Below are 26,989 nucleotides of genomic sequence, written 5' to 3'. Positions count from 1 at the left end.
AGTCTCTCATTCAACTATTAAACACACTCTGATTTGACAACTTCGGGGGTCTGCAACCTTAGGCTATCCAGGTGTTTTGGACTACTATTGCCTTCAGTCCAAGTCAGCATATTTATTGGTGATGGATCATGGGAGTAATAGTTCAAAACATCTGGAGAGCCACAAGTTGCAGAGCCCTGGACTAGCTATTATGTAATCCAAATCCTAAAACCAGCTCCAAAAGCTCTATTGCAAATAGTTCAACTTACTCTGTCCTCCACAGCTATGGGTTCAGAGAGGGTATAAACCAGAACGCATATTAAGCGCTGATCGTAGGGGCATTTTAAAATATACGGCGTATGCAGGCCTTGTGCAGTGTACAAAAAGGCATCTACAGCCAGACCTGAGGCACACATTAAAAATGAGGCATCTACAGCCCTGACCAGAGGCAAACATTAGAATAAGAATGTACACCTTAACAAGAATGCACGTACAAACCTGACCACAAGAACCCCTTAAAGCAATGACAAAGGCCAGTGCTTTAAATCACCTCTCCTCAAATATCCTACTTCTCCTGAGATCAATTAAGGGGCCATTCATCTCCTGAGCTGATGTGGACCTGGTTTGACAAAGGTGGTAGTTATTCTTGCAACATGGGCTCTTACACCAGACAACCGGGATGTCCCAGGAAAACTAAAACTTCCACTTACCCTTCTCCCTCAGCGAGCGGTTTGGCCTGCTCAGGCTTTGCCATGCAATACAAGGATTTCTCCAGAAGGTGCTCCCGAAACGCCTGGGTGACCTGGGCCAGGGGATCCACTGCAGAAGAAAAAGAATCGAGAAGTGAATGCATGCCATATTCTTATGCAGAGCGGAAAGAATACAAGGGGTGTGTAGGGTGGGAGTGGTAATTATCTCACCAGTGCAGTTTCACCCTGAAGATCAGTGTGCCACCAGTGCTTACGACAGACCTCAAGGTGAGCAGGCTCAACCTTTCCGGTCACTCTTCTTCCCCCAAATTAGAAATGGCCTTCATCTTTTTTGAATTGGGCGATTACAATAAACCCTTCCAATGGTTAATCCACACACCATACTGTAAGTACACTGGTCATCCCCACCAAGACTCAAATCCGACATACAAACCTGTATTGAGAGATCCCCACCAAAACTCGGAGCAACACACATGCAACCCTGCACTGAGACATAACCACCTAAACCAAGGCCAACCTGCAAAGCTGCACCGAGACATCCCCACCAAAACTCGAAGCAGCCCACATGCAAGCCTGTACACTGAGACACCCCCACCAGATTGAAGGCCCAAAGCAAACCTGTACTGAGACATACCCACCAATACCAAAGTTCACATGCAAACCTGTACGAAGACATCTCCACCAAAACTCGAAGCAGCCCTCAAGGCCGACATGCAAACCTGTACCGAGACATCCCCATCAATACTCAAGGCCAACATGCAAACCTGTACTGAGACACCCCCAAGAAGATTGAAGGCCCAAAGCAAACCAATACTGAGGCACCCCCACCAAGACTCGAAGCAGCCCACATCCAAACCTGTTCTGAGACATCCCCACCAGGACTGAAGGCCCACATGCAAACTTGAACTGTGACACCCACACCAAAATTCAATGCCCACCTGCACACCTGCAAACCTGTATTGTAACATTCCCCATAAGGACTCAATGCGCACATGAAAACCTGTACTGAGCAGCAACTACTTTTTCTGCTGTAAGAGTTCCGGCAATAGTTACTTATAATGTCATGACCGACGGCAGTGGCACTGTAAATGTGACATACCCAAATACTATTGGTTTAACACCAGGTTTTATGACGATCCGAGGACTGTGCGATTAGTGGAAAGTGTAATCGTAGGAAATGTGCATTTTATAATGAAATTGCAGTGGACGTCTGCTCATCATATTACAGATACATATCACCTTGTCATGTTTATAATCGTCCAATGATAAGACATGTTAGGAATCTGGTTGCTTTAAATCACTTTAAGGTCCCTTTGGAATGCTGAGAAACCAGTCTTACAACCGATATCCCCAGTTGCCATGGTTTGCATGGGTATGAGGCGAGGGTGGTAATGTCAGCTTATGCTGCTTGTGGTAGAGTGTCCCTTGATCTTTGTCAGGGAAGAGTCCTCTATGAGCCACATTCATTGGACTTTGTCACGGCACAGAGTTGTCAGGGAGCGAGCCAGTCCCCTACATGAAGGTAGAGAGGTCCCAGTGTTGGGAAGTGCATAACGTGCCTGGTCTTTATAAGGTAGTTCTTTTGGGCTGCAGTCTAGTGCATTCCAGAGCAAGGACTACTGGGCTCTGGGGGGGGGGGGGGGGTTAACCACATATTTAATTCTTCTCTACGTGCATTGACAAAGGCTGGCCCTGTGATTGCTGGCTGATATAGGGTGAGAGCCCAGATTTTGCATGTTTTTTTACCCCTTTCCCCTTCCTCGCCATATGCCAAATAGGCTTTACACATCTGGTTCTGGATATTAAACACTATCCTATACTTCACTAGGAGCCAATGGAGCCGCTTTGGGGCTTGTTATGTTACAAAGCTTTAGTACTGCACCCAATCAGCACCGTAGTGGTCTCAAACCACAAAGGCTTGCCTGGAAGTTGGAGCATTGTGCCCCCCCCAATTCCCCCGTCCAGGGTATCCAGACATAATTCAATACAGGAAACAGAAGAGGTTACTGGTTAAATTAAGGCAGAAGCCAAGCGAGTGTGATGACCTACTGATTACATAAAGCCAAGGATTCCAGCTATCAGTTCCCTTGTGAGGCTGTTATGAACCATAGTCTCTATGGAGATGGTTAGACGCGCAGAGTAAAATTACCCGAGTAAAACAATAATGGCTAAGCTGGCTAGAGAGTAGTGAGCAATAACTTGTACGATTACTAAAAAAAGATCATAAGGCTGCATATCCTAGTGAGCTGGAGTGAGACTATAGGTACAGACCTGCAATCGTGCTAAGGGCGTAGCAACTGGAGGCCCTGCCCTTGCCAGATAAAGTGTCTCAACTGATTTGCTCAAATGCAAAAGCGAGCCTGCTTGGCACCTATACTCTTACGTTAAACATCATCTGGGTTATTCCCTCAAGTGTAGTACACACATTTAGCATATGCCCAACCTGACAGTAGATTCGCTTGTTTGTCAATTAAAATGTACAGATTTGGAGCCTTTGACAGAGTCCAGAATACGATTGTATTGCAGCGGGACAAGAACCAACACAAATTAAGGATCAATATTCGTAGGAGGGGTCATAAACTCAGAGCAATCAAATGGTGATTTGTCTTCAGTACAGTAAGTGGCAAGCGGCAATGCATTACGCAAAACAAGAAAATTGCAATGCAGTTGTGAATTTCTGTTTTTATCTCACATGATAGCTAAGCATTGTTAAGGAACCAAATTTTGGGAGTACCAAGAACATGCCTGTGATTAGAAAATGGTTACCCCAGAATCCCTGTTGATTTTCTCCCCTTTCAATTCATTCTGTATTGCAAATTATCAGCCCTTTCTAAGAGCGGCCATCTTAGAACTCCTCCCACAGTAATGTCCAGATCTATTACATGTGATTGCCATATCCTGAATTGGTGCTCTTTGTGAGATAGGATCACGCTGCCCACTTGTCAAGTCTGATGCCTCTAAGGATATTCCACACAGGACAAATTCAGCCAGTTTGACATGTTTGACCCTCTTTGTTGTCATACCCAAAGCTGCAGACACTGTTATTTGCTGTCAATCTGCAGCACAGATACTTGGCCAGAAGGGGAGCGGGTGTCAGGCAGCCATTACTGGTCATCTCAGGTGATGTTCCACAGTTTGACAAAGGCAAACTGGTTGAGGGGCAAAATCACTCCTACCCTGGCGCAATGGGCTGCAGCTAGCAGCGCTATAAGGAGAATACTTTTAAAGTTAAGTGTGGATTTTCAGGTCAGCAGGTCGTCCGATGAACTGCTTCTCAACCAATAGAACTTGTCTATTCGGAAAGCAAATGTCCTGTCAAAGTTTACATTTAAATAACACCACAACCCCAAAATATACTGCAACTTTGGGGACACATCCGCCGAGTACGCCAAACCACTGATGCTCAATTACGTGTCAGAGGCCGATACAGCGGTTCATTATCAAGTACCCTGTAAGGATAGGATATGGCATTTATAACGCGCCTATACACAAGTGTTTCAAGGCGCAACGAGGCAAGGGAGGGGAACAAAGGGAGGACGGACAATGATCCTACTAGGCCAGGTATCATTCAGATCGCACAAGTGCGAGGGAAGGGACAGTGCAGTACATTGCAACAGATGATAACACTAAGTAAGTAGAGGCCAGCAAGTGGCAAGTGCATGGGTAAGTGCAGACATCAGGTGTCAAGGGCTGGGAGGGGGACTGTAGGGATACAGAAACAGTCCCCAAGTGCGGGGTTTGCTAGGTGGGCAGTGCAGGCGTGAGAAGCAGGCGAGGGAGGGCCCTGGTCTCGAGCTCAGAGAGTGTCCAGGTAGCCGGTGCCAGTGCAATTTCAGTTACAGCTAGGAGGTCAGCAGAGGAGAGGAGGAGAAAAAGCAGAAGCAAAGAGAAAGGTTTTGAGGTGCTTCCGGAATCGCAGATGGTTCTCCTCACGTTTAAGGGAGGCAGGGAGGCTGTTTCAGAGAGAGGCACCAGCCGAGGAAAGAGATCTACCGCCAACTCGTTGCTTGGAGAAGCGACTGACCTTGAGGGAGTTGGAGGTGGATGAGCGAAGAGCTTGAGAAGGAAGATATTTAGGAAGAGATAGTTGAAGTTATTGAGGCCCCAGGCCCCATAAGGCCTTGTGCATGATGTAAACCACACAGTCACACATGCTTAAATGTCCCCACCACTGTTTCTTTCAGTGAGTCAGTATATTTCTCCTTTTTATTTTATTAAGCATTTGTTAGGCGCTTTAAACAACTGAATAGTGTTTCAAAGCGCCACAAGGCTACATGGGGAGGGGGGGAACAGAGGATAAAATGACAATGGCAAAAAACAGTAAAATACAGTCATGGTCCTACTAGTCCTTGTGGCATTCGGTTAGGTCCACACACTTACGCATGCACCAATGGCTGCCTACCTGGGTTCCCAGCAGAACTGTAGATGCTGTCCTTAGGAGTACTCTTCACAGCCCAGTCCCCATCAACGAAGAATCGATGCCCCAGAGGGTGACATAGCCACTGCATGGCTGGCGGGATGGTGCCACTCTGGGATAGGCAGACCTGGCGGGCACTGCACAAGAAGAAGCGCTAAAAGGGGAGAGGAGGAAAAGGTCACCCTCTGTTAAATGCACTAAACACATTGAAACTCATGTTGGTCAAAACTGTAATTTGGTGGCGGGGAGCCGTTACATGTTGACATGAACATTGCCGGCTCATAAGCGTCAAATGATCGTTATTTGCACGGCTCAGTGCAAAAGTCCAGGGCAAAAGGCAGCGTACACATGTGTATGCCGCCTTTTGCCCTTCCCATTTGCACTCAGCGTGCAAAGTGAATTAACGCTGTCTGGCATGCTCGGATGCCCGGCAGTGTTTACTTTTAATTGTGAGCACCGCTTGCCATGCTTGCATGGCAAGAAGCACTTACAATTACAGCATGTCATGGCAGCGTTTAAGCAGTGTTCATAATTACAAATAAACGCTGTCCAGCAGTGTGTACAATGAATCCCTATAGGGCCTGCCTGCTTTATGCTTTTGCATAAAGCAGGCAGACCCTATAGGGATCTCCAGCATTTGCACCAGCATGAATATCCATGCCGGTGCAAATATTGGAGCATCTGTATGTCAGACAGGAAGGAAGGCGGCGGAAACGCAAGCCGTGTTCCGCCCTTCTTCTCCACCATACAAATTAATGAAAATGGTGGGTAACGTTAACTCAAGGCGTAAAAGCCAAGGCTTACAGCTTCCATTAATGTTACGCCCCCATAGAACATGAGCCTAGAGAAAAATGAGCTCCATTGGGTCTTCAAGGGTTGGGAAACAGTGGGAATCTGACAGTTACACGGGAGGCACAAACAATGTAAGTTTATTCTTAATTCAAGGGCAGTGGGACAGAGGTTATCTATCAAGCATTTTCAATGGAGGAATCATTGTTCCAGCCATGGGAATGCCCAGAGGAGTGGAGTAGCTGTCACAAGTCAAGCAAACAAGACCAACAACCCATTCACCCCAGAATCACCATGGTGGACTAGAGGAGATCCTGCAACACCAAAGAGTGATGAATGAAAGCCTTTGATTTAATCATGACCGCGGGCACTTGTTCTGCCTTCCATGCCATCATTTTTCATCCTGCTGCACCATTTCATAAGAGCCAAAGGCAAATCAAGCTGGGAGTTGGATCAACTGCAAAAGGAGCAGCCCAGACAAAACTGCTAGAGCGCATCACTTCTCCACAAGACCACAAGCAATCTCCAGTCTCAAGCGAGCACACCCCAGGATTTAAAGGGCGATCATACAGATGTTTTGGATGAGATTGCATTTGAGGCCTGTAAATGTCTGCGTAGTGGAACAAAATCACTACAATGTGGGTATTAAAAACGGACTCAAAGTGGCACTTGAAAGACTATTTTTAGTTGTGATGCATGGTTGCTTGGTTAGGTACGCAAAACAACCCAACACCCCATTCCTTTACGAAAATCCTTACAGTAACCATGAAAATTCTACTAGTATGTAGGATTGCGAACAAGCTGGTATTAGATGTGCATGGATTGTTAAGTAGAGCTAACATATGTATTTTTCTTATCTATCTAAAAAATTATTAAAGAAGGGAGTAGTTTCTTATCTGTAACTCCATTTCTCCAACGTTGGTATCTTTCATGGATTCACATGCTGTGAATATTCTCCGTCAGGCTGGGAAAACCCCAGTAACTTTCGTATAGTAGTTTTCCTAAGAAAAAAACTTACCATACCTTGAGTGTCCCATCGACGTTGTTATGGGTGCTTTAGGCAGCACCATGGGACATCAAGGGTATAGCTCCGCCCCTGTGGCTTCCCTTCAGATTTTAACCTCTCCAAAAAGAGGATGTCCTTAGAAGTTGTTTGCCTGAAGGGGAAGGCTGGTGGGCACATGACAGTTCTCTGGACTTAAAACAGAGATGTACATTTTTGATACACCAATCATAATTGAATCTGGTACATCACTATTTGTTTCATTGTACCAATTATATGTATATGTTTTGTGAAGTTGTTTTATAGCCTGTTACGTATTCCTTGTTTTATATTGGATGTTAAGTACTGTATTGTGGACCATTGAATTTAATTATATGTTTTAACTTTCTGGATTTATTATTAAAAATGATGTTAACCTTTTAATAGTAACTGGTCCCCCTTTCCTAGTTCAAGTTCTACTCTAGCACCTATACCAGCTTTGTCTTCCATTTTTTACATGTTTTACATTAACTACAGGGCACATGCAAATCCATGAAAGATACCAATGCTGGAGAAATAGTTACAGGTAAGAAACCACTCCCTTCTCCAGCATTGGATCTTTCATGGATTCACATGCTGTGAATAGATTGTGTAGCATTAAGAGTGCCCGGAGGAGCATATCAGGCACACAGAATGTAGCCAATAGGCAATATGAGCAAAAAGAGAAGGACATAACTTTAAGTCAACAAAACAGGAGCAGAGTCTGGAATATGCAGTGCTTACCTTACTGGAACAGGCGTTGGAGCACCGCTCGTCCCACCTGTACGTCCTCCGCATGCTGTTGATACAGACAGTAGTGCCTGTTGAACTTGTGGGGCACTGTCCACGTTGCTGCCTGGCAGATGTCTGAGTGGTATGCCCGCCCATAGAGCCACTGAGGCCGCTGTGGACCTTGTAGAGTGAGCTCTGGCAGACAAATGTAATGGCTTGTTGGCTTAAGCATGACAGAAAGATATAGTCGCCGCCACCCAGTGCGAGATGCCTTGTTTAGAAATTGCCCTCCCTTTAATGGAGGGGCGGAAAGCCACAAAATAGTTTCTTGGATGCTCTGAAAGACTTAATGCAAACTTTAAAGCTCTATTGACGTCCAGGGAATGCAAGGCACTTTCAGCCTGAGTAGAAGCATCAGGGAAAAAGGTTGGCAAGGTGATTGTAGCGTTCTTATGAAAGTCCGATGGAAACTTCGCAATGAAGTGTGTGTTTATAGAGAGAAGAACCCTGTAGAAGAAGTGCGGATATGGAGGGTCAATGACCAGAGCCTGAGGCTCTGCTACTCGTCTGGAGGACGTAATGGCCACTAGAAAAATTACCTTCCAAGTGAGACATTTTATGGCAGCCGTTGACATAGGCTGAAACAGTGGTTTCATGAGTGGTGTGAGCACAAGGTTGAGGCCCCAAACAGGGGAAAACGTTTTCTTCTGGGGAAAGGTCCTGAAAAGACCCTTAAGTAAATGTTTAATTAATATGTCGCTTAATAGAGGTGTAGAATTCCTTTTCCACGTGAACCTCGATATTGCTGATAGACGATATTGAGACCATCTTTTGCTAACAGCAAAAGGTAAGGAAGGAGTTGTTGAGGTGCAACGCCCAATGGCTTTAGGTTAGGCTGTTGAGAGCCCCAGATACAAAACCTTTTCCATTTACGGGTGTATGATGCGTTGGTAGACAGAGCACTCGCCGTAGCCAAAATACAGCGACAATCTTGAGGTATATCTAGTTTTCCGAATTCGGATTGGTAAGGAGCCATGCCGCTAGGTTGAGGGAGCCCAAGTTGTAACGCCACACCATTCCCTTGTTCTGAGAGAGGAGATTCCGCTGGGAATCCAGGTGAAGAGGATCGTCTTTCGCTAGGTGAAGAAGGTCAGAGAACCAGGTCTGCCTGGGCCAGAACAGGGCCACCAGGATGATCTTGCAAATCATCTGAACCGTTTTCCTTATCAGGGGAAAAGGAGGAAATGCATAGGCGAACATCCCCGTCCACGGAAAAGAGAATGCGTCCCCCATGGAGCTGGAAGAGGAACTCTGCTGGCAAAGTGATGCCACTGCTTGTTCTCGGGGCTGACGAACAGGTCCAAAGGGGGAGTATCCCACTTCTCGAAGATCCTGCTCACCTGGGAGTCGTGCAGTTGCCATTCGTGCGTCTGAGAAGAGTCCCTGCTGAGGGAATCTGCTTCTATGTTCCGAATCCCTGGCAGGTGGAAAGCAAGGATCTGAATCTTGTGTTGTATGGCACTGTGCCAGATGGTTTGGGCTTCCTGGGAAAGGAGTCGTGAGTGAGGCCCCCCCCCCCGCCTCCCGCCCTGATAGAACATTGCCATCATGCTGTCGGTGAGAATCCTTACTACCGAGTCCTGGATGAGGGGGAGAAAAGATTTGGGCGTCCAGTGTACCGCTCTCAGCTCTACAACGTTGATATGTAGAGAGACCTCCGCGGAAGACCACATGTCTTTGACTTGGAAATGGTCCAGATGAGCACCCCATCCGGTCTGCGAGGCGTCGGTCACGATAGTGTATCGAAGATCTGGCTCTACCAGGGGCATGACCCGTTCCATGTTGATGGCCTGAGTCCACCACTGTAGGGCATGTGCCAGAAGTCGGAAGACGACCACCTTGTCCGACCAGAAACCCTATATCTGGGACCATCTGGAAATTCCTGTATTGGGAGCATAAAGAGACGACATTTCGGATTGAGTGAGATGCAGGGCGACATGGTGCCGGGGAGAGACATGTATGAGCGGACTGTGACAGAAGTTCCCGGTGTTAATGAGCCTGTTAGGGACAAGAGCTTCTCTATCATCTCCTTTGATGGCTTGACCTAATCAGTGATCTGGAACTGTGCTGCCAGAAAGACCAAAGTCTTTGAGGGCATCAGAAAGGATTTGTTGAAGTTGACGGTGAAGCCGAGACGTTGTAGAAGGAGCATTGTGGCGTTGAGAGACTCCAACGTCTGCTGGGAAGTTGCCCCCCTGACCAACCAGTCTTCAAGTTACGGATAAACGTGGTGGCCGTTTCTCCAGAGGTAAGCTGCTACAGGAGCCAGACACTTGGTGAAAGTCCTGGGAGCTGATTTTAGGCCAGAGGGGAGAACCCGAAACTGGTAATGCTGTTGCCGACCGTGATCCTGCGAAATTTCCGAAGATTTGGGTGCATAGGTATGTGAAAGTAAGTGTCCTCGAGATCTAGAGACGGCAAAAACTCTTTGGGTTGAAATGCACTTATAAAGTCTTGCAATGTTAGCATCCTGAACTTTTGCATGTTCTTGCTGAGCAGCCGCAGGTCTAGAATGGGGCACCATTTTCCGTTTGGCTTCTTGACCACAAAACAACCTGGAATAGGTACCCTTTCCTTTTGCGGATGGGGGAACCCTCGCAATTGCCCCTTTTTGCAGCATGAGGCAAGCCTCTTTACGCAAGACTTGAAGGTGAGCCTGGGATTTTTTATCAGAGGTATAGGGAGTTGTGGACCCCTGAACTCTAACGAGTGGCCGTATTGGACAGCTTCCAGCACCCATCTGTCTGTTATTGAATGCCACTCGTTGAGGTGCAATGCCACCCTTCCCCCTAGTTGACTGCACACGTGGCAGTCATTGGTGCAGCTTGCTTTGGCGGCCTCTTTGTGAAGAGGAGGATCTCCTTTTCCTATCGCCTCGGTACACCTTGTTGCGTTGGGCAGCTTGGAAGTAACGCCTGTAGCGCTGGGAGTAGTAGGTGGACCTACCGTACCCCTTGTCTCGAGAACTTGAAAACTGTGCATTGCCAAAGGGGCCAAGTAAAAGGGGGGAAAAGACTTTCTGCCCTACAGAGCAGTAAGGGACCTTGCCATATCAGAGTCTGCCTCATTATCGGGAGGAGTGGCGCACTTGTGCTGGGTGCAAGCTTTTCTACTAGCCCCTGCAGAAACCACCGACTCTGGTGTAGGCTGCGATGTCACACACCTCGGAGTGGATTCAGGAGCCTTGAATTTCTTTCCAAGTGGCCCTTGACAGCTGGCTCAGTGTTAGGGAGAATTCTGAAAAATGTGCTAATTCCTCTCTACCTTAGAGACCCCCAGCTCTTGAACTTTGGGACTTTGTAATTTCAAATCTGTGTTTTCTTTTTTTTTCATTTTGGTTATGGAGTCTAACCAACTCCATAGGAATCATCATTTTCATTTGTGTCACACGGCACCCTCAGTGCAGTGGCACAGGGAAACCTTTTCAGGCTTTCCCATGGTTTAAATACCTTCTCTGGGATAAACTACTGTTTCCCAGAGTAAGTAAAGTGAAATTGACTTTACTGGTCTTTCAAATTCCTAGACCCAGTTACTTAGTATCCCCTATGTCTAGATACTCATGTAGCAGTCAACTGTTACCCTTTCCTCTCAGAATGGCTGGTGACAGTGGTTTTACAGCAAACTACCATGATTTTTCCCGACGGAGAACACCGGTAGCGTTAAATAGCGGGAGCCATGTTTTTCAAGATGGCGTCTTAGCCCCCTCTGTAAAAACAGGTCCTGGTCATCTTTTTTTGCCAATTCTTTGTGGAAAGGACCTTCTAGATTTTTGCTCTGGGTGTCAAACCAGGTTTGGTCTCTTTGTTCATTCGCCTTTGGTGGGCTTCAGGAGTGAAGACCGCCTCTGGCGCCTGAGTGTCTGGGGTGGGCAGGAAGTGAGGGAGGTGCCCGAAACTCTCTTTCCTTAGTCTCCTAAGAGACCCAAATGCGCTCTGCGGTGATTGGCTGGCTGGCTGACTGACTGTCCAGCAAGGACAGCCACCCTGTTGAGTGAGTGACAGCTAGGCTGGAATGAATCGGAGAAAACTGAATAAAAGGCGAGTTTCTTGGCTTGGAAGGCAGAGTCGACCACTGTAACGAAAGAACCGGAGACGAGCTTGAAGAGGACGACTGCTGCAACTCAAGGACCGTTGGTTTGCCCGGTGAAGCCCTGCTGCAGGTCCTAATCGCCAAGTTAAACTCGACAGAGAAGCCCCTGAAAGGACGACTTCTCCCTTTGAGTTGGTGGGGCCAATCAACTTGCCAGTAAGCCACCTGGATACCGATCTCGGAGATGGTTGCATTTTCCCCAGAGTGCTGCAGGAATCCGTATAACCAGGGAGAGGGACACCAGTTTGTTTGCTTTACCCACAGCCACCGGAATTGAAGATTTGCCAAGTGCCAGCTTTTTGACCAGTCCCCTGACCTCCTCCCTCTTGTCCCAGGAACAGAAGTCACCAGCTGCATTGTTTTCTTCATTGCAAGGTACTGTGGAAATAAGACAGAGTACTTAACTCTCGCAGTGAAAGGGCTTGAAACTTTTGCAACTCGCAGGCCTAATCAGCTTGTGACCCAACAAATGATTCTTCTTGCTACAAACTATTCCTAAGAACTTTTGCAGAGACTTTTCCGTTTATCTACCAGAACTGCTTTATCCTATCCAAGACTTTAGTCCATTGACTTTGGCCTATCCTATTGAATTGAATTGACTCTTCTGGTGAACTTTAAATATTTGCACTGTCTAAGAATAACTGTATAACTGTAACCTTTCATGTTCTAATAATCTCTGCCTTTTACTCCTCTTGAAAAGTATTCTGAAATAGTATTGAAGTATATTTGTATGTGATTATATTGCCTCCTTCTTATGATTTTTTTTATAACTGAAAGATAAATACATTAATAAGTATTATTCAAAGAAACCTTGAGTGTAAGAGTTTACTTGGACACTTGTGATTGTAGACTTCTGTGTAACATCATTACTGCTCACATTCCCCTCTTGAGATAAGCCTGGCTGCTCAGCTCCGCTACCAAAAACTTTGAAGTACAGACTTATACCAAAGGTTGGTTTTGCTTACACCTGTAGTCCTAGTTGCGTGTAGTGGTCCCAAAGGGTACTGCATACAAACTTTGTCTAACACTCCGTAAACGGGTGCTTCATTGTACGGAGACCCTCCTGCCATACGTGATCCAATATAGGGATTGAGAAAACCGCCTTTCTCCTCTTCCCATGTGGTCGAACAAGCAGCAGTCCTTTTCCTCTTCCGGGATGAGACCAAATTCGTGGCAGGCGTTAGCCATCATGGCATGGAAGGCCTCTATATCATCAGGCGGAGATGGTTGGGCCAGACTACCTGGAGAATCCAGGTCCGGGTCTGTATCCCAGGTATCTGCCCTTGGAGAAGAAGAGACAGTAGATAGGGTGTCCTGTGGGGCAATGTCTAGCTCTGAATCATCCAGCCCCCCTTCCTCCCGATCACTTCTAGTCGGACTAAAGGCCCTAGGGGAAGGTGGAGGAGGAGGCCTAGCTGGGGATGATATCCTTGGGAGAAGCCCCTGTTTGCGCAAGGCATCAGAGGTAGCCTTCTGGCGAGGGACGGCACGCAGGTTTTGCTGCAACAGGACCGATGGAGACTGAGGTACTGGGAGCCTTTGCGTAGAATTGCCCCAGCAGTCTGCAGAGTAGTGAGCACTTGCATAGAGAGCAATGAGTGCGGGTTGATGTGAGGAGGAACAGGCTCCAAACCCGTAAATGTGGATGGGAGGGAAGTCAAAGGCGCTGTGCGCTGAAGGACCAAAACCGATGGATCCAGGAAAAGTTGTTAGGAATCCTCTTCCTCTGGATCTGATTCAAAAGCTGCGTGCTCTTCATAGACAGCTGCCTCAAAGTCAGAGGTGATCTCATGTTGGAGTATGTCCTCCAGCAGTATGGTCGGAGACCTCTCTGGAAGATGTTGCTGAGTGGACACAGCTGCATGTTTTGATGTTTCCCTAGTAGACGGGTCTCCGGTCACCAATTTGGGCCAAGCTGGTTTTGCGGAGGAAGTATGCGTCGCCAGCAACTTATTCCTTTTCATTGTTGACGAGGTCGTTGTCGACGGAGCCTTCGTCGACGGGATAGTGGATGACAGGAAGGTTGTCGATGAACCAGTCATCGGAGGGGTCGTCAATGAGGAACGAGCCGTAGACGCTGTTTTAGTCACTGGTACCACCGAAGATGGAGAAGGTGGGCGCCTGGAAGATGACTTTTGGACTTGTGCTTAATCGACTCGTGGCCGGAAGAGGACCTATGGGATGTCGATGAAGTGCGATGTTTGTCCTTGGACGAAGACCTCTTCGTCGATGAGGAGGAGGGGTGAGACCTAGATTTCTCCTTATCCGACAACAATGCCTTGCGGGCTGGGTCCACAGATTTTGCAAATGTGAGCCTGTCCCCTTCGATGTCGAAGTGTCCTGAGAGGGGGGAATTTGCAACCCCTCAAAACTCGCAGGAGGCCATCTAGCCAAAGACATCTTGCTTTTTCCAAAGCGGATGAAGGCCTGGGCTCACCTGAGTGCTGTTTTTTAGGCAGCAGTTTTTCGGACCTGGCCCGCTGGTGCGGCGGCGACCTCTTGCCTGCGGGAGTGGAAGACCTGCCCCCACGTGAAGATCCGACCTCTGAAGCCAGATAGGCACCCTCCTCAGCCAGCAAATCAAGTGCCTGTTTCGGTCCTTGAGGGTCTTCTGGGAGAACCCCCGACAGATGTCACAGTTTTCGGCCGAATGATTGGGGTCTAAGCAGTAGAGGCACTCCGCATGGTCATCCCCCTCGTACACATTCTTGAGGAAACAGGTCTCACATGCCCTGAATAAATATTTCTTTGAACCCGAAGATGCCATAACGGGACCAGGCAATACATTTTCCTTTTGGGAAAAAGACTAGCACAGTGAAAATTGAAGCAAAGAATTTGAAATGTTCACACAAAAAGACAAATTCTCTGGGAGATAACGTGAGGTAATCCCATCGGTTTGGAAGACTATTGAAATCTTAGGGGAAGCCGCGGGGTGGAGCTATATCCTCGACATCCCATTGGTGCTGCATAAAGCACCCATAACGACGTTGATGGGACACTCAAGGTGTCTAGGTTTTTTCCATAGGAAAATGACTATACTAAAGTTACTTGGGTTTCTGCAGCCTGACAACGGGGAATATTCACAGCATGTGAATCCATGAAAGATCCAATGATGGAGAAATAGAAAACAGTCTCTGGATATTTCAGTGTTGTCTGCACTATTCATGCACCTTTCCTAAAATACACATAGCCAAAATAGCTGAGTCTGTAGTCGCATGAAGTCTTCTACAAATACGGTGGCGTGGGCACGTCAACTCCCTGAAACACAAACATGTAGATGTTTTTTCCACCCGGAAGGGTGAAAGCCCTTGCACAGTCACATTTAATTCCCAAGGCCTCTACTTGCAAGCCCTCTCTATTCAGCCACACAATCAATCACCACGTATCGTCAAGCACTGAACCACCGTGCTTTGCGCTCACCGCCAAGAAATGGAGACTTCGGTGCAGGCTGGTTTTGATCCGCAGTGCTGCTGCCACATAGATTTCCGCAAGGGTGGCCACGGAGACCGTGTCCCCGGCACATTCAGCCAAATTCACTGCACCCAGGGCCATGTTGATGGCAGAGAGATCGCCTCCAACATGCTTTCCTAGAAAAGAACAGGGAGAAAGGAAATATAATACCCAAATAAATCCACTAAATCCACACAGATAGAATATAGATAACTCACAAGGGAGAAGATTGCCCACCCTCCTCAGCCTCAGCACATGCAGTCACGTGGGAAAGGAGACCCCAAAATCCAGAAACCCCAACAACTGTGGACACAGATGCCCCACTCTCCAAATAATCAAAATCCACAGCTCTGAATGTAGGCATTTCTTTGCAGTTTACATATTGGTATTTCTTTATAAAAACTTTGGCATAAACCTTGCAAATTAAAGCTACTATAATGCAGCATTAAGATTCTGAGGTAACTTTGGCGTTAAGGTCTGCGTGCCGGTGATCTGCTTGGCACCGGATATTAAAATCTAGGATATCAATAATACCATAGCAATAGTGTAGAAATAATTTGAGAATGGGCTCAAATGTCTTCAACTATGTCTTGACGCTTTTTATTTAAACATGCCAAACAATACCACGAACATGTTGTGGATTTAATGCTTCCATAATTCTGTAAAGTGACAAATGTAAATCATGATCACAAAGAGGGCATTTTACACATGTATACTGTAATACAGACATCAGTAAAGGTTTCATGCATAGAATCTGGACACCTTGGGCCTCATTAGGACTCTGGCACTAAACCATGGTGCTACTAGCACCATGGCGGAATGGGGAATTACCACCCCATTCCGAGGTTGGTGGGGCGGTAATTCCCCATGCCGCATGGCCCTTCCCCATTCCCATTTTTGCCCCATAGTTCTCAATGGGAATGGGGAAGGCGCTAATTACGGTACTGCAAATTGCGGTACCGTAATTAGCACCAAGGTCCCTTTGCGGGTCGCTACTTTAACGGCTGGTAAAACCAGCCGTTAAGGTCGGGTCCCGCAAAGGGACCTCGTAATTAGGCGCCGTTAAACACTTAGCGCCTGGGTCATAATGAGGCCCCTTGTCCTCAATAGATTGCTACTACTCAACTTATTCAACTATCCCAGTGACCAGGCAAGTTACTTCCGCTTTCAATTTAAAATAACGTCAACTGTGCACAAGAGCAAACATTAAATGTGACTGCCTGTTCCATGGGGTGAAGGTTGGGGCGGCAGGTGGCTACTTGCGCTGTGATGCTGAGCCCGGGAGCAAAGCGGGGAGGATCCCCTGAGCAACACTATTCATGCACCTTTCCTAAAGAACACATAGCCAAAATAATTTAGGTAAGGATATGTACAGAGGAGTCTGCAGTCGCGTGAATTCTTCTACGAATACGAAGGTGTGGGCACGTCACCTCGCTGAAATGCAAACATGTAGATGTTTTTTCCACCGGAAGGGTGACTGCCCCTGCACAGTCATATTTCATTCCCATGGCCTCTACTTGTAAGCACTCTGGCCTCTACTTGCAAGCACTCTCTGTGCAGCCACACCACAATCAACCAACATGCATCTCCAAGCACTGAACTACAATGCTTTGCCTTCACCACCAAGAAGAACTAGTTACTTACCCTATTTGGTAACCTTCTTTCGATGGGATGTTCCTCCGACGTATTCCACATCTATGACAGGTAATGACCACAGCTGTGCTGCTTCGCAAAATCTTTCGGCGTGGGCGTTCTGCGTCAATGACGTCGATACGTTGTCCCTGGAGGGCCTCTGTCGAGGGTCGACGACACTGGATGTTATATATAGGACGCACAGCGCTCGTAGCCTCAGTTGTAGTTTTTTCCCAGAACGTGTGGCACCAATCTCCTGCCAGTATGACTGCAAAAAGCCTTGCAGAAACGTAAGCTGCAATCGCATAAGAAATTTTGTAGCGGGGCAGGCTGGGAGAGTTCGATGTGGAATACGTCAAAGGAACATCCCATCGAAATAATGTTACCAGATAGGGTAAGTAACTAGTTCTTCGAGGGGGTTGTGTCCTCCGATGTATTCCACATCTATGACAGACTCCCAAAGCTTTACCAACGTATGGAGGTGGGAATAGAATTTACAAATTTAGAATTTTAGAATGCCCAATCAAATTGCCTTACCAAAGGCCAAATCCTGCCCGGGAATGGAGTCCAAGGAATAATGTCTCACAAAAGTATGGACAGAGGCCCATGTGGCTGCTTCGCAAATATTGCAAATCGGAACACCCCTTTGTAGGGCAGTGGAGGCAGCCACACCCCTAGTAGAGTGAGCCCATAAGACTACTGGAGGGTCCTTTCCTGCCAAACGGTAACACTCAGAGATCGTCAAAATTATCCATCTGGACAAGGTTTGCTTGGAAACAGCCTGACCTAAACGCCTTCCAGCATAACCAACAAAGAGCTGATCGTCCACTCTGACCTAGGACATCCGTGAGAGATAGAAACTCAAAGCTCTCCTAGGATCCAACCTATGGACCCTCTCCTCTTCCTTGTCAGGATGTGGAGGAGGATAAAACGTCAGAAGAATTACCTTCTGGCTCAAATGGAATTCAGACACAACCTTCGGAAGAACAGAAGGTCGCACCCTAAGGACAACCCTATCCTTATGGAACACAGTGAAGGATGGTTTGCCGGAAAGTGCCTGCAACTAACTCACTCTGAAGTAACCGCAACTAAAAATACAGTTTTAAAAGGACAACAGTCACAATGGACAAGAATGTAAGGGCTCAAACTGAGCTCCCATTAGGAACTTTAAAACCAAATTCAAATCCCATCCCGGCACCTGGAAAGGTGACGGTGGAAACACATTAGTTAGTCCTTTTAGAAACTGAGAGATCAAAGGGATCTTAAAATAAGAACATTCCTCAGACGAGCGCTTAAGTATGGACAGCGCCGCCAGGTAACCGTTAATGGTACCTACTTACAGGCCCTTGTGGGCTAAAGAAAGCAAGAAAGACAAAACCAAAGGAATGGAACATTGGAAATGATCCACATTCTGTACCCTGCACCAGTCGCAAAACTTTCTCCCAACGGTACAGGGATTTCGTTGCAGGCATTCTGGCCGAAAGCAACACCTCATCATGACTTCAGGGAGGTCCCAATCCTTATACCTCAACCAATCAGATACCAAGCATGAAGGCTGAGAGACTTGACCTCTGGATGGAGAACCCAACACCCCTCCCGTGAGAGCAGATCGTCCCGGTAGGGAAGACAGCGTGGAGGGCAGATGGACCTGTCTAGAAGGTCCGGGTACCACACTCTCCTGGCCCATGCCGGAGCAATGAGGATCATCCCGGAACCGAACCTCCGCAACACCTGCAGAATGACGGGGACTGAAGGAAACGTGTACAGCAGTGGGAAGGACCACTCCACTACGAACGCGTCCCCTAAGGCTCCTCTTGGAGGAAATTCCCACGAGCAGAATCTTTCGCACTTCCAGTTGACACTGGTGGCAAAGAGATCCACTTGTGGGGTTCCCCAAAGAGTGAAGAGCTCCAAAAGAACTTCCTGAGCCAGCTCCCACTCATGAGAGACCATGCTCTGCCTGCTCAGAGCGTTCACCGCCACGTTTTCGTCTCCGGCTAGATGAACTACCGAGATCGAAATTTCCTGCTGAATGGCCCAGAACCAGAGCTGCATCGCCTCCCTGCACAACGGGAGGGACTGTGTCCCCCCATTTTTGTTGAGGTAGTGCATGGCCACTGTATTGCCCGTCATAATCAGGACATTCTTCCCCCGCACAGATGGCAGAAAAGCCTTCAGGGCTAGCCTGACGGCCCTCAGCTCTAACAGATTGATGTAGAGTCTGGACTCAGACGGAAACCAAAGGCCGCTGGCTGTCAACTGGTTGGCATGAGCTCCCCAAACCGTGAGGGATGCGTCTGTCACGATCGTTACCTCCGGCCACTGTTACCAAAATGGAGCTCCCTTCATCTGATTGCCTTCGACGGCCAACCACAGCAGATCCTGGGCGACCGAGTGTGGAATCTGAACGGGATCCGACATCCTGACGGAGAACTGCAACCACTGCATCTTGAGAGCCCACTGCAGAGACCTCATCCGCAGCCTGGCCTCTGGCACCAGGAAAATGCAGGATGCCATGAGGCCGAGCAATCTCAAGAACTCGAACGCCGGGAGACTCTGGGCATGTTGATATTTGTCCACCATCTGCAGAATGTGATGAGCCCTCACCTGGGTAGGGCAACACAACCCCAGGGAAGCGTTGAGCACTGCTCTGATGTATTGGAGCCACTGGGTGGGTGTCAAATGGGACTTCTTTAAATTGAGGGAGAAGCCCAGCCTGTGAAGGGAGTGGCAGGTGACGGGCAGATGATCCAGAGCTTGCTCGGGAGAACGTGACCTGATTAACCAATCATCCAGGTAATGGTAGACGTGAATCCCCCCTCTCCTGAGATACGAAACCACCACCACCATTAGCTTGGTGAAGACCTTCAGGGCACAGGTCAATCCGAACGGCAGGACCCGAAACTGAAAATGCGAGTTGCCAACCGCGAACCTCAGGTACTTCCTGTGCTTTGGATGAATCAGCACATGAAAGTAAGCATCCTTGAGGTCGAGGGACACCAACCAATCCTGAAGTTGAAGGGCCTGGAGGACTTGAGAAAGGGTTATCATCTTGAACTTGTCCTTCCTGAGGAGCTTGTTCAGCCAATGCAAGTCCATGATGGGTCTCAATCCCCCGTCTTTTTTCAGGATAAAAAAATAAGGGGTAAACCATCCCTTGTTCCTCTCCGCTACAGGCACCAGTTCTGTGGCGCCTTTCTCCAGCAGGATAGAATTTCCTGTACAAGGAACGGATCCGGACGCTTCAAAGAGAGCTTCCCCGGTGGATTGTCATGAGGCCTCTGCCGAAAGGGAAGACAGTAGCCATGGGTTATGATCTCCAGAACCCACACATCTGAAGTAATGGCGCGCCATTCTCCAAGATGCTGCGCAAGTCTGGCCCCAACCGGCGAATGACTGAGCGGACGCGGCTGCGGCAGTGCCTGAGGGCAAAGAGGCAACTGCCCGAGCGGCTTTGGCACCTCGAGTACCTGGTTTTCCACCTCTGGTACTCCTGCGGTGGCCCCTTTGACTGGCAGCTCCTCTCTATCTACCAAAGGAAGTGTAGTACCGAAAGGAACCTCCCCTCCATTGCTATCCCCTAGGATGAAAAGGTGGAGGTTGACGTACTGCAGCGCCCAAAGACTTTGCTGCAGCTTTGGAGATCTGCACCCTCTCAAGGCTCTCGTCAGGCTTGCTGCCAAACAGATGGACACCATCAAAGGGCATATTGAGAAGCCGGAATTGCACATCAGGAGCAAACCCCGACTTCCGCAACCACGCAAATCTGCGTATCACGGCTCGCAGCCATGGACCGACTGACACAGTCTGCCGTGTCCATACCTAACTGAACGGCTTCACAAATGGCATCCTTGCCGTCCTGAAGAAGGGCTAGAAAACCATTGCGTTCCTCCCTTTCGGGAGTATGCTCAGCCACCAAAGATGCACAATTCCACAGAGTGTGAGTGAATCTTGCCAAGGCACAAACGCAGTTGGTTGCCTTCAAAGCCATACCCCCAGATGAAAATACCTTCTTCGCCCAACCATCAAAACGCATATCGTCCCTATCAGGAGGGATGGTAGGGTACGCAGGCTGTTTTGAGGGGGCTGTTGCCACCTGCACCACCAAACTCTCATCGACAAGTAGCAGGGGTCACCACTGGCTGGACGTTATTTTTTTCGGAAGTGACTTATTCACTGCCGGGAGACTCTCCGGAGCAGTCCAAGCCGCCGCCACCCTTCTTTGCAAAGCCATATGAAATGGCAACACCGGGTCAGCGGGTGGACCTTGGTCCAGGATATCCGCCAGATCATCCTGAAGAAAATCAACAGGTGGAGCAGACCACCCCAAGTAGTCAGTCACCCTCGACATTAGACGCCTATATGAGGATTTGGCATGTGTACCAGGCTCAGGTCTGCCAAACTCCACCTCTGGAGAGGTGTCAAGACCACTAGTGTCACGCAAGGACTGACGGAGTTCTTCCATCTGACTGTGACCAGACAACAGGTCATCAGGGACATCAGGAGGCACAACCATCTCCTCATCAAACCCTTCTTCCACCTCCGAAATATAATCCAAAGGTTGGAATGAATCCAATCTGGGTGGAGGAACAGAGAAGGGCTCAAAAACAGGCCTCACGGATTTACTGAGAGACTTCCTTAGAATTTCCACAGCCCTCCTGGTCACCTCCGGCTAATCCTCCACAAACGGCATTCAGGGCACCGATGGAATCGGCGTCGACTGAGGTGCCGATGACTTCGACAACTTCTTCGAAGCCGGAGCCTCGAGAGAGATTCCCTCGACGGACACAGCGCAGATGGCGTCAACGCCTTCTTGGAAGGCTTCAGAGGCTCCGACGGTCTCAATGGCGTCAAGGACCGGGACCTGGATCTGGCACGGCTATGGCGATCAACCTTGTCCGATCGGGAACTCGACAGCTCCCGATGATTGCGCCGACCACCCGAGCCCGAAGGCATGCGAGTGGTGGCCCTAACCCGTTCCTTGCTGGCTTCTCTCGAAGGCGCGGACCAAACAGTACCTAACGATTCAAAAATCAGAATGCCTCCCATTCGGCCGGTGACGAAGACTTGGTGGGACAAGTCAACCGCCTTCTGGCAGAGTCCTCCGACGAGGACGGGTAAGGCGACCGGTGACGGCGCTTCTGCGAATGCCTAGAAGAGGCAGAGGAATGGCGGGAACCACTCAGAGAGCGAGACCCCCTGGACTTACGCCGACGCGGAGAGTCGCCCCTCGAGTCGTCGGTCGAAAGCCCAGCAGATTTCGATTTATGGGGCTTAGACACCCTACCTACCGTTCATTTTTTCTTCTGTTACTGCAAGGCCTTCGATGTCCGGGACTGGCAGTCATCGCAGTCGTCAGTGGCGTGGCTTTCCCCGAGGCACCAGAGGCAGATGCCGTGCATCCTATATATAACATCCGGTGACATCGACCCTCGACGGAGGCCCTCGAGGGACAACGAATCGACGTCATCGACATAGGACGCCTACGACGAAAAGATTTTCCTAAGCAGCACAGCTGTGGTCCTTACCTGTCATAGATGTGTAATACGTCGGAGGACACAATCCCTTCGAAATAGAGACTTTGATGCAGGCTGGTTTTGATCTGCTGCCACATCGATATCCACAAGGATAGCCACGGGGACTCTGCCCCCAGCACATTTGGCCACATTCACCGCATTAAGGGCCGTGTTGATGGCAGAGAGATTGCCCCCAACACAGGGCCTCATCACGAGTTTGGCGGTAACCCTTAAATCCGGCGGTCGCTCTATTACCGCTGGATTTAAGGGTCCGCCAAATCAGGGCTTCGGCGGATTTCTCCCCAGCTTTGAGCTGGGGGGAAATCTGCCAAAAATGTACGCTATTACCGCCGGCGGATTTCCCACCGGCGGTAAGAGCGTGAAAATTCCCCATTGAGCCCAATGGGGAATGGGGAATTCCCAAATGGGCTCAGTGGGGAATGGGGAATTCCATTACCGCCAAACCCGTGATCCGGTGCTAATAACGCCGGGGGTTTGGCGGTAGGGCTAATACCGCCGGCGGTAATACCGCCGGCGTTAGCGCCCAACTCGTGATGAGGCCCATAGTGTAGAGATAATTTGAGAATGGACTCAAATGTCTCCAAATATGTCTTGACGCTTTTTATTTAATCAACATGGCAAACCATACATACAATGAACATGTCATTCTTTTTTATTTGGGGGAAACTGTACTTGAACCTCCCTGTACCCACAGCCCTCAGGTGGCGGTCGCACCCTGGGCTCCCAGGGCTATCCGCGCTCCGGATGTGAACTCACCCCTTTCCCCTGGACTGGCCAGACCTCTCCTGGACGTATCGGTGCCCACGGCTGACCTGTTAACTGACTTGCTAACTCTGGGGGAGGGGGGGATTTGACAATGTGGCCACTGCTGCTTTCCTGGATACCTTGGCCACTGGCTGCGAAAAAGATATCAAGGGGCATTGTGAACCTGACTGGTGGATGTACTCCCTCAGTCCATTCCTTGGTGCCCGTCCATGTCCTCCCCCCTATTGCCCCAAACTCTGACTCTTCAGTCCCACAGCAGTCATTGGTAGTCCCAGAAGTTAGAAGTTCGCCCCCCCCCTTTTTTTCCTGTGAATAAGGCTCCTGACTCAGGGGACCAGGGTTGTGAGGGAGTGGGTGAAGGTAAACTGGCTAGTTCCACCCTAAATTCCTGGAGTGAGCTCACGTCAGATGCTCCCCAGGGGGCCAGCTCTTTCCTACGCCTCAGCCCTCTCTGGGTTCCCAAATCCCACACAAAGGGAGCTCACCGCCTTCCTGCCCTATCCTTCACTGTACCCGCCAACGTGCCATCTTGCTTCTGTCAAGATTTGGGTTCTGAGTTGGCGGTGATTAAAAATCTGCTACTGACTTTGATTAAGGGGGTGATGGGGGCTAGAGGTATGGTATGAGGGGGCTCTTCAGAGGCTGGATCTGTAAGGCCGCATTCACCCAGTGCCACAGGGCCAAATCCTTCCTGCCCTTGTCCCCCTTCTGCAACCCAAGAAGAGTCGCACATCGGTGGTCCAACATCCAGTGTTACCCTCATCGAGGGAGCCTATAGGGAGCTCTCCTATGGGGGGTGAGCCACCACCATTGCAGAATCTTGCTGTAATGGCCAAGGGTAAGGCGCACTCAGTGGGGCGGGCGTCTAATACATTAAACCCTGGTCAGAGTAGGTCTGTGTTTAGGCATCCTCTAGCGAAGGGCGTGGCAGTAATATGGTGTTCCTCCATTGGGTTCCCAAACTCTCCCGTGCCTCAAGAGAACCAAGTGATGCCCTCTTGAACAAGTGTCTCCACTGGATGCGGGGGACTGTGGGTTTGTGTCCAGGGGTTCCTTGTTAGAATGCACCAGACTTTCCTCATGCCTTGCCAAATCGGATACTGTCAAACTGGTCCTAAGTGACCCCCACATGGTCAGGAACGTTTATGGAAAAATGTAATCGCCATGGGTGGATGAGACAAAGCAGGATCACAGTCAGTTTGTCCCTTGACTCTGGACATGTGGTCCCTTTCAGGGACACCTTTAGCAATGTTATGTTGTGTTACTTGGCATTTATATAGCCCCTTATGTATCATTGGTATGACCTCAAAGCGCTGGTAGGTTGAACGCCCTCAGGAACCGCAGTTCAAGTCAGTAGAGAGAGTGAGAGTTGTATGGTGTGTGGGCGCACCGGGTATGTGTGCAGCTGGTGTGGTTGTTGCATGATAGCTGCTTCTTAGCAGTAGGAGTGGTGCTGAGGAGTCAGCTGGATGTGTTCAGTCTGGAGGGTGGACACCCAGACTGAGTTCTGGCTGCGTAAGGCCTGAGGAGGCGCCTAAGCTAGCCGGTATGTGCTCAGCTAGCTGTGTTTTATTAGTATGATGAGGTGTTCATGGGGTCATGTTAGTATGAGAACAGCTAGGCCGAATGTGACATAGCATAGCTGTGTTCTAGTTGAATGGTGGTGTATAGGAGAGAGTAAGCGTAGTAGTGTGATATGGTTGTTATAAGTAAATCGGCTGTGACCAAGCACGAGAGCAGGACGGGGTGCGTACATAGCGGCATACGTATATAAAGCGACAGGATGGATAGGGTAAACATATGACACAGATAACATGGGGATACAGGTAACATGGGGATACAGGTACATAGCATATACATAGCATAAACAGGAGATACAGAGATATACAGGGCTACATCCACTCCATCCATTCTGTTCACTCTATCCTTTCCATCCACTCCATCTTCCTTTTCCATCTGTTCCATTCACTCATTTTTCCCATTCACTCTTAACCACTCCATCCGTTCTGTCCGTTCCGTCCACTCCTTCTGTTCTATCCATTCCGTCCGTTCTATCCACTCTATCCAGCCACTCCATCATTTCCATCCTTTCCATCCGTTCTATCCCCTCATTCGTTCCAATGCACTTCATCCGTTCCAGCGGTTATATCCCCTCATTCGTTCCATCCGTTCCGTCCACTTCATCCGTTCCATATACTTTGTCCCTTCCATCCACTTTGTCCGTTCCATCCACTTCGTCCGCTCCACCCACTTCATCTAATCCATCCACTCCATCCGTTCAATTCACTTAATCTGTTCCGTCCATTCTATCCGTTCCATCTACTCTATCCTTTCCATCCACTTTATGCGATTCATCCACTTTATCCGTACCATTCTCTTCATCTATTCCATCTACTCCTTCCGTTCCATTCACTTCATTGGTTCTATCTCCTCATCCGTTTAAACCCTCATCCGTTCCATTAGCTCCATCCGCTCCATCCACTCCATCCGTACCATCCACTCCATCCGTTTCCTCCACTCCATCCGTTCCATCCACTCCATCCGTTCCAACTCCTCCATCTGTTCCATCCACTCCATCCGTTCCAACTCCTCCATCTGTTCCATCCACTCCATTTGTTTCATCCACTCCATCCGTTACATTTACTCTAACTGTTTCATCTACTCGATCCATTCCATCTACTCGATCTGTTACATCTATTCGATCCATTTTACTTACTCTATCCGTTTCACTTAGCCTATCCGTTTTGGTTACACTATCGGTTTTAGTCTTTCTATCCGTTCCATTGACTCCCATTGCTCTTATTTTTTGTGTTCAACAGTCTTGGATTTCTGTTTGTTGTGGCTAATCATTCCATTTGTTCTAAGCGTCGATTCTTTAAGGGAAGAGCCATGTCTTCAGTAATTTGCGGAATGAAAGGTAGTCTTTGGTGTGTTGAATGTGGGCTGAAAGCGAGTTCCATGGAGTGGAGGCCAAGGCTGAGAAAGATGATCCTCCTAACCTGACTGAGTTGGTGTTTGGTACCACTAAAAGAAGGGCAGAGCTTGATCTTAGAGTGCGTGGTGGGTGGTAGGGTTTTAGCTTATCCTGTAGGTAGAGGGCCGGTTTTATTCACTGCTCGGTGGGAGATGAATACGGTTTTGAAAGTCACCCTTCGTCCAAACGGGAGCCAGTGGAGAGTTCTGAGAGCTGGAGAGGTGTGATCTCTTGGGCCAAGTGCTAGAAGCAATTTGGCTGCAGCGTTTTGTGCTCTTTGTAGTTTAATGAGGTGGTATGTTTGCACCCCGAGGTAGAGGGAGTTGGCATAGTCCAGTCTCGACATTACAATAGATTGGACAGCGGCGAGTCTGTTGGGAAAGGAAAGGTATGGGGAAATGCGTCTACGAATTTTGAGGTGGTCCGAGTCGAGGGTGCATCCAAGGTTTTTTAATGTGGTCGAGGTGGTGGGTGGATTGCCCATGGATGATGGCCATGGTAGAGGATGGGGGAGAAGCTCAGTGTTGCCGCAGATCAACTGCTCACAGGGGCAAATCTTATTCCATTGGGCCTAAGGCGCACTGGGTGCTATAAGAGATATGGGGGAGGTGGTTGTTGATCTCTGATCAAATGTTTTGTCTGCGGGCACTTTCTCTGGTTTGATGGCTATGTTGTAATTTCTTTGGCAAAATAATTATATTTTTAGGATGTAATCTGATGGCCTTTCAAGCCGAATAAAGTTGTTGTAATGATTTTTTAGCAGATGACCCATGTGACTGCCTGTTCCTTGGGGTGAAGTTTGGGATGCCCAAAGGGGAGGTGGGTGGGAGGCTT

The 26,989-nt window shown here is 48.7% G+C and overlaps 1 protein-coding gene across 5 annotated transcripts in view; it reads right to left on the bottom strand.

Annotated features, from left to right (window-relative positions):
* Positions 1 to 26,989, bottom strand: part of SREBF1 (sterol regulatory element binding transcription factor 1) — a 274,327-nt gene that overhangs the window by 28,252 nt on the left and 219,086 nt on the right. For all 5 annotated transcript variants that reach the window (XM_069645725.1, XM_069645720.1, XM_069645721.1 and 2 more), the window contains 3 exons: positions 15,218 to 15,384; positions 5,092 to 5,260; positions 690 to 798 (listed from right to left, as the gene is read on the bottom strand). In XM_069645725.1, coding sequence (XP_069501826.1) covers positions 690 to 798; positions 5,092 to 5,260; positions 15,218 to 15,384 — 445 coding nt within the window. The remainder of the gene's footprint in view (positions 1 to 689; positions 799 to 5,091; positions 5,261 to 15,217; positions 15,385 to 26,989) is intronic.

The sequence above is a fragment of the Ambystoma mexicanum genome, chromosome 2p (assembly GCF_040938575.1).
Source record: "Ambystoma mexicanum isolate Mex_15411 chromosome 2p, UKY_AmexF1_1, whole genome shotgun sequence".
NCBI lineage: Eukaryota > Metazoa > Chordata > Amphibia > Caudata > Ambystomatidae > Ambystoma > Ambystoma mexicanum.
This window is presented reverse-complemented; position numbering and strand designations above follow the sequence as displayed.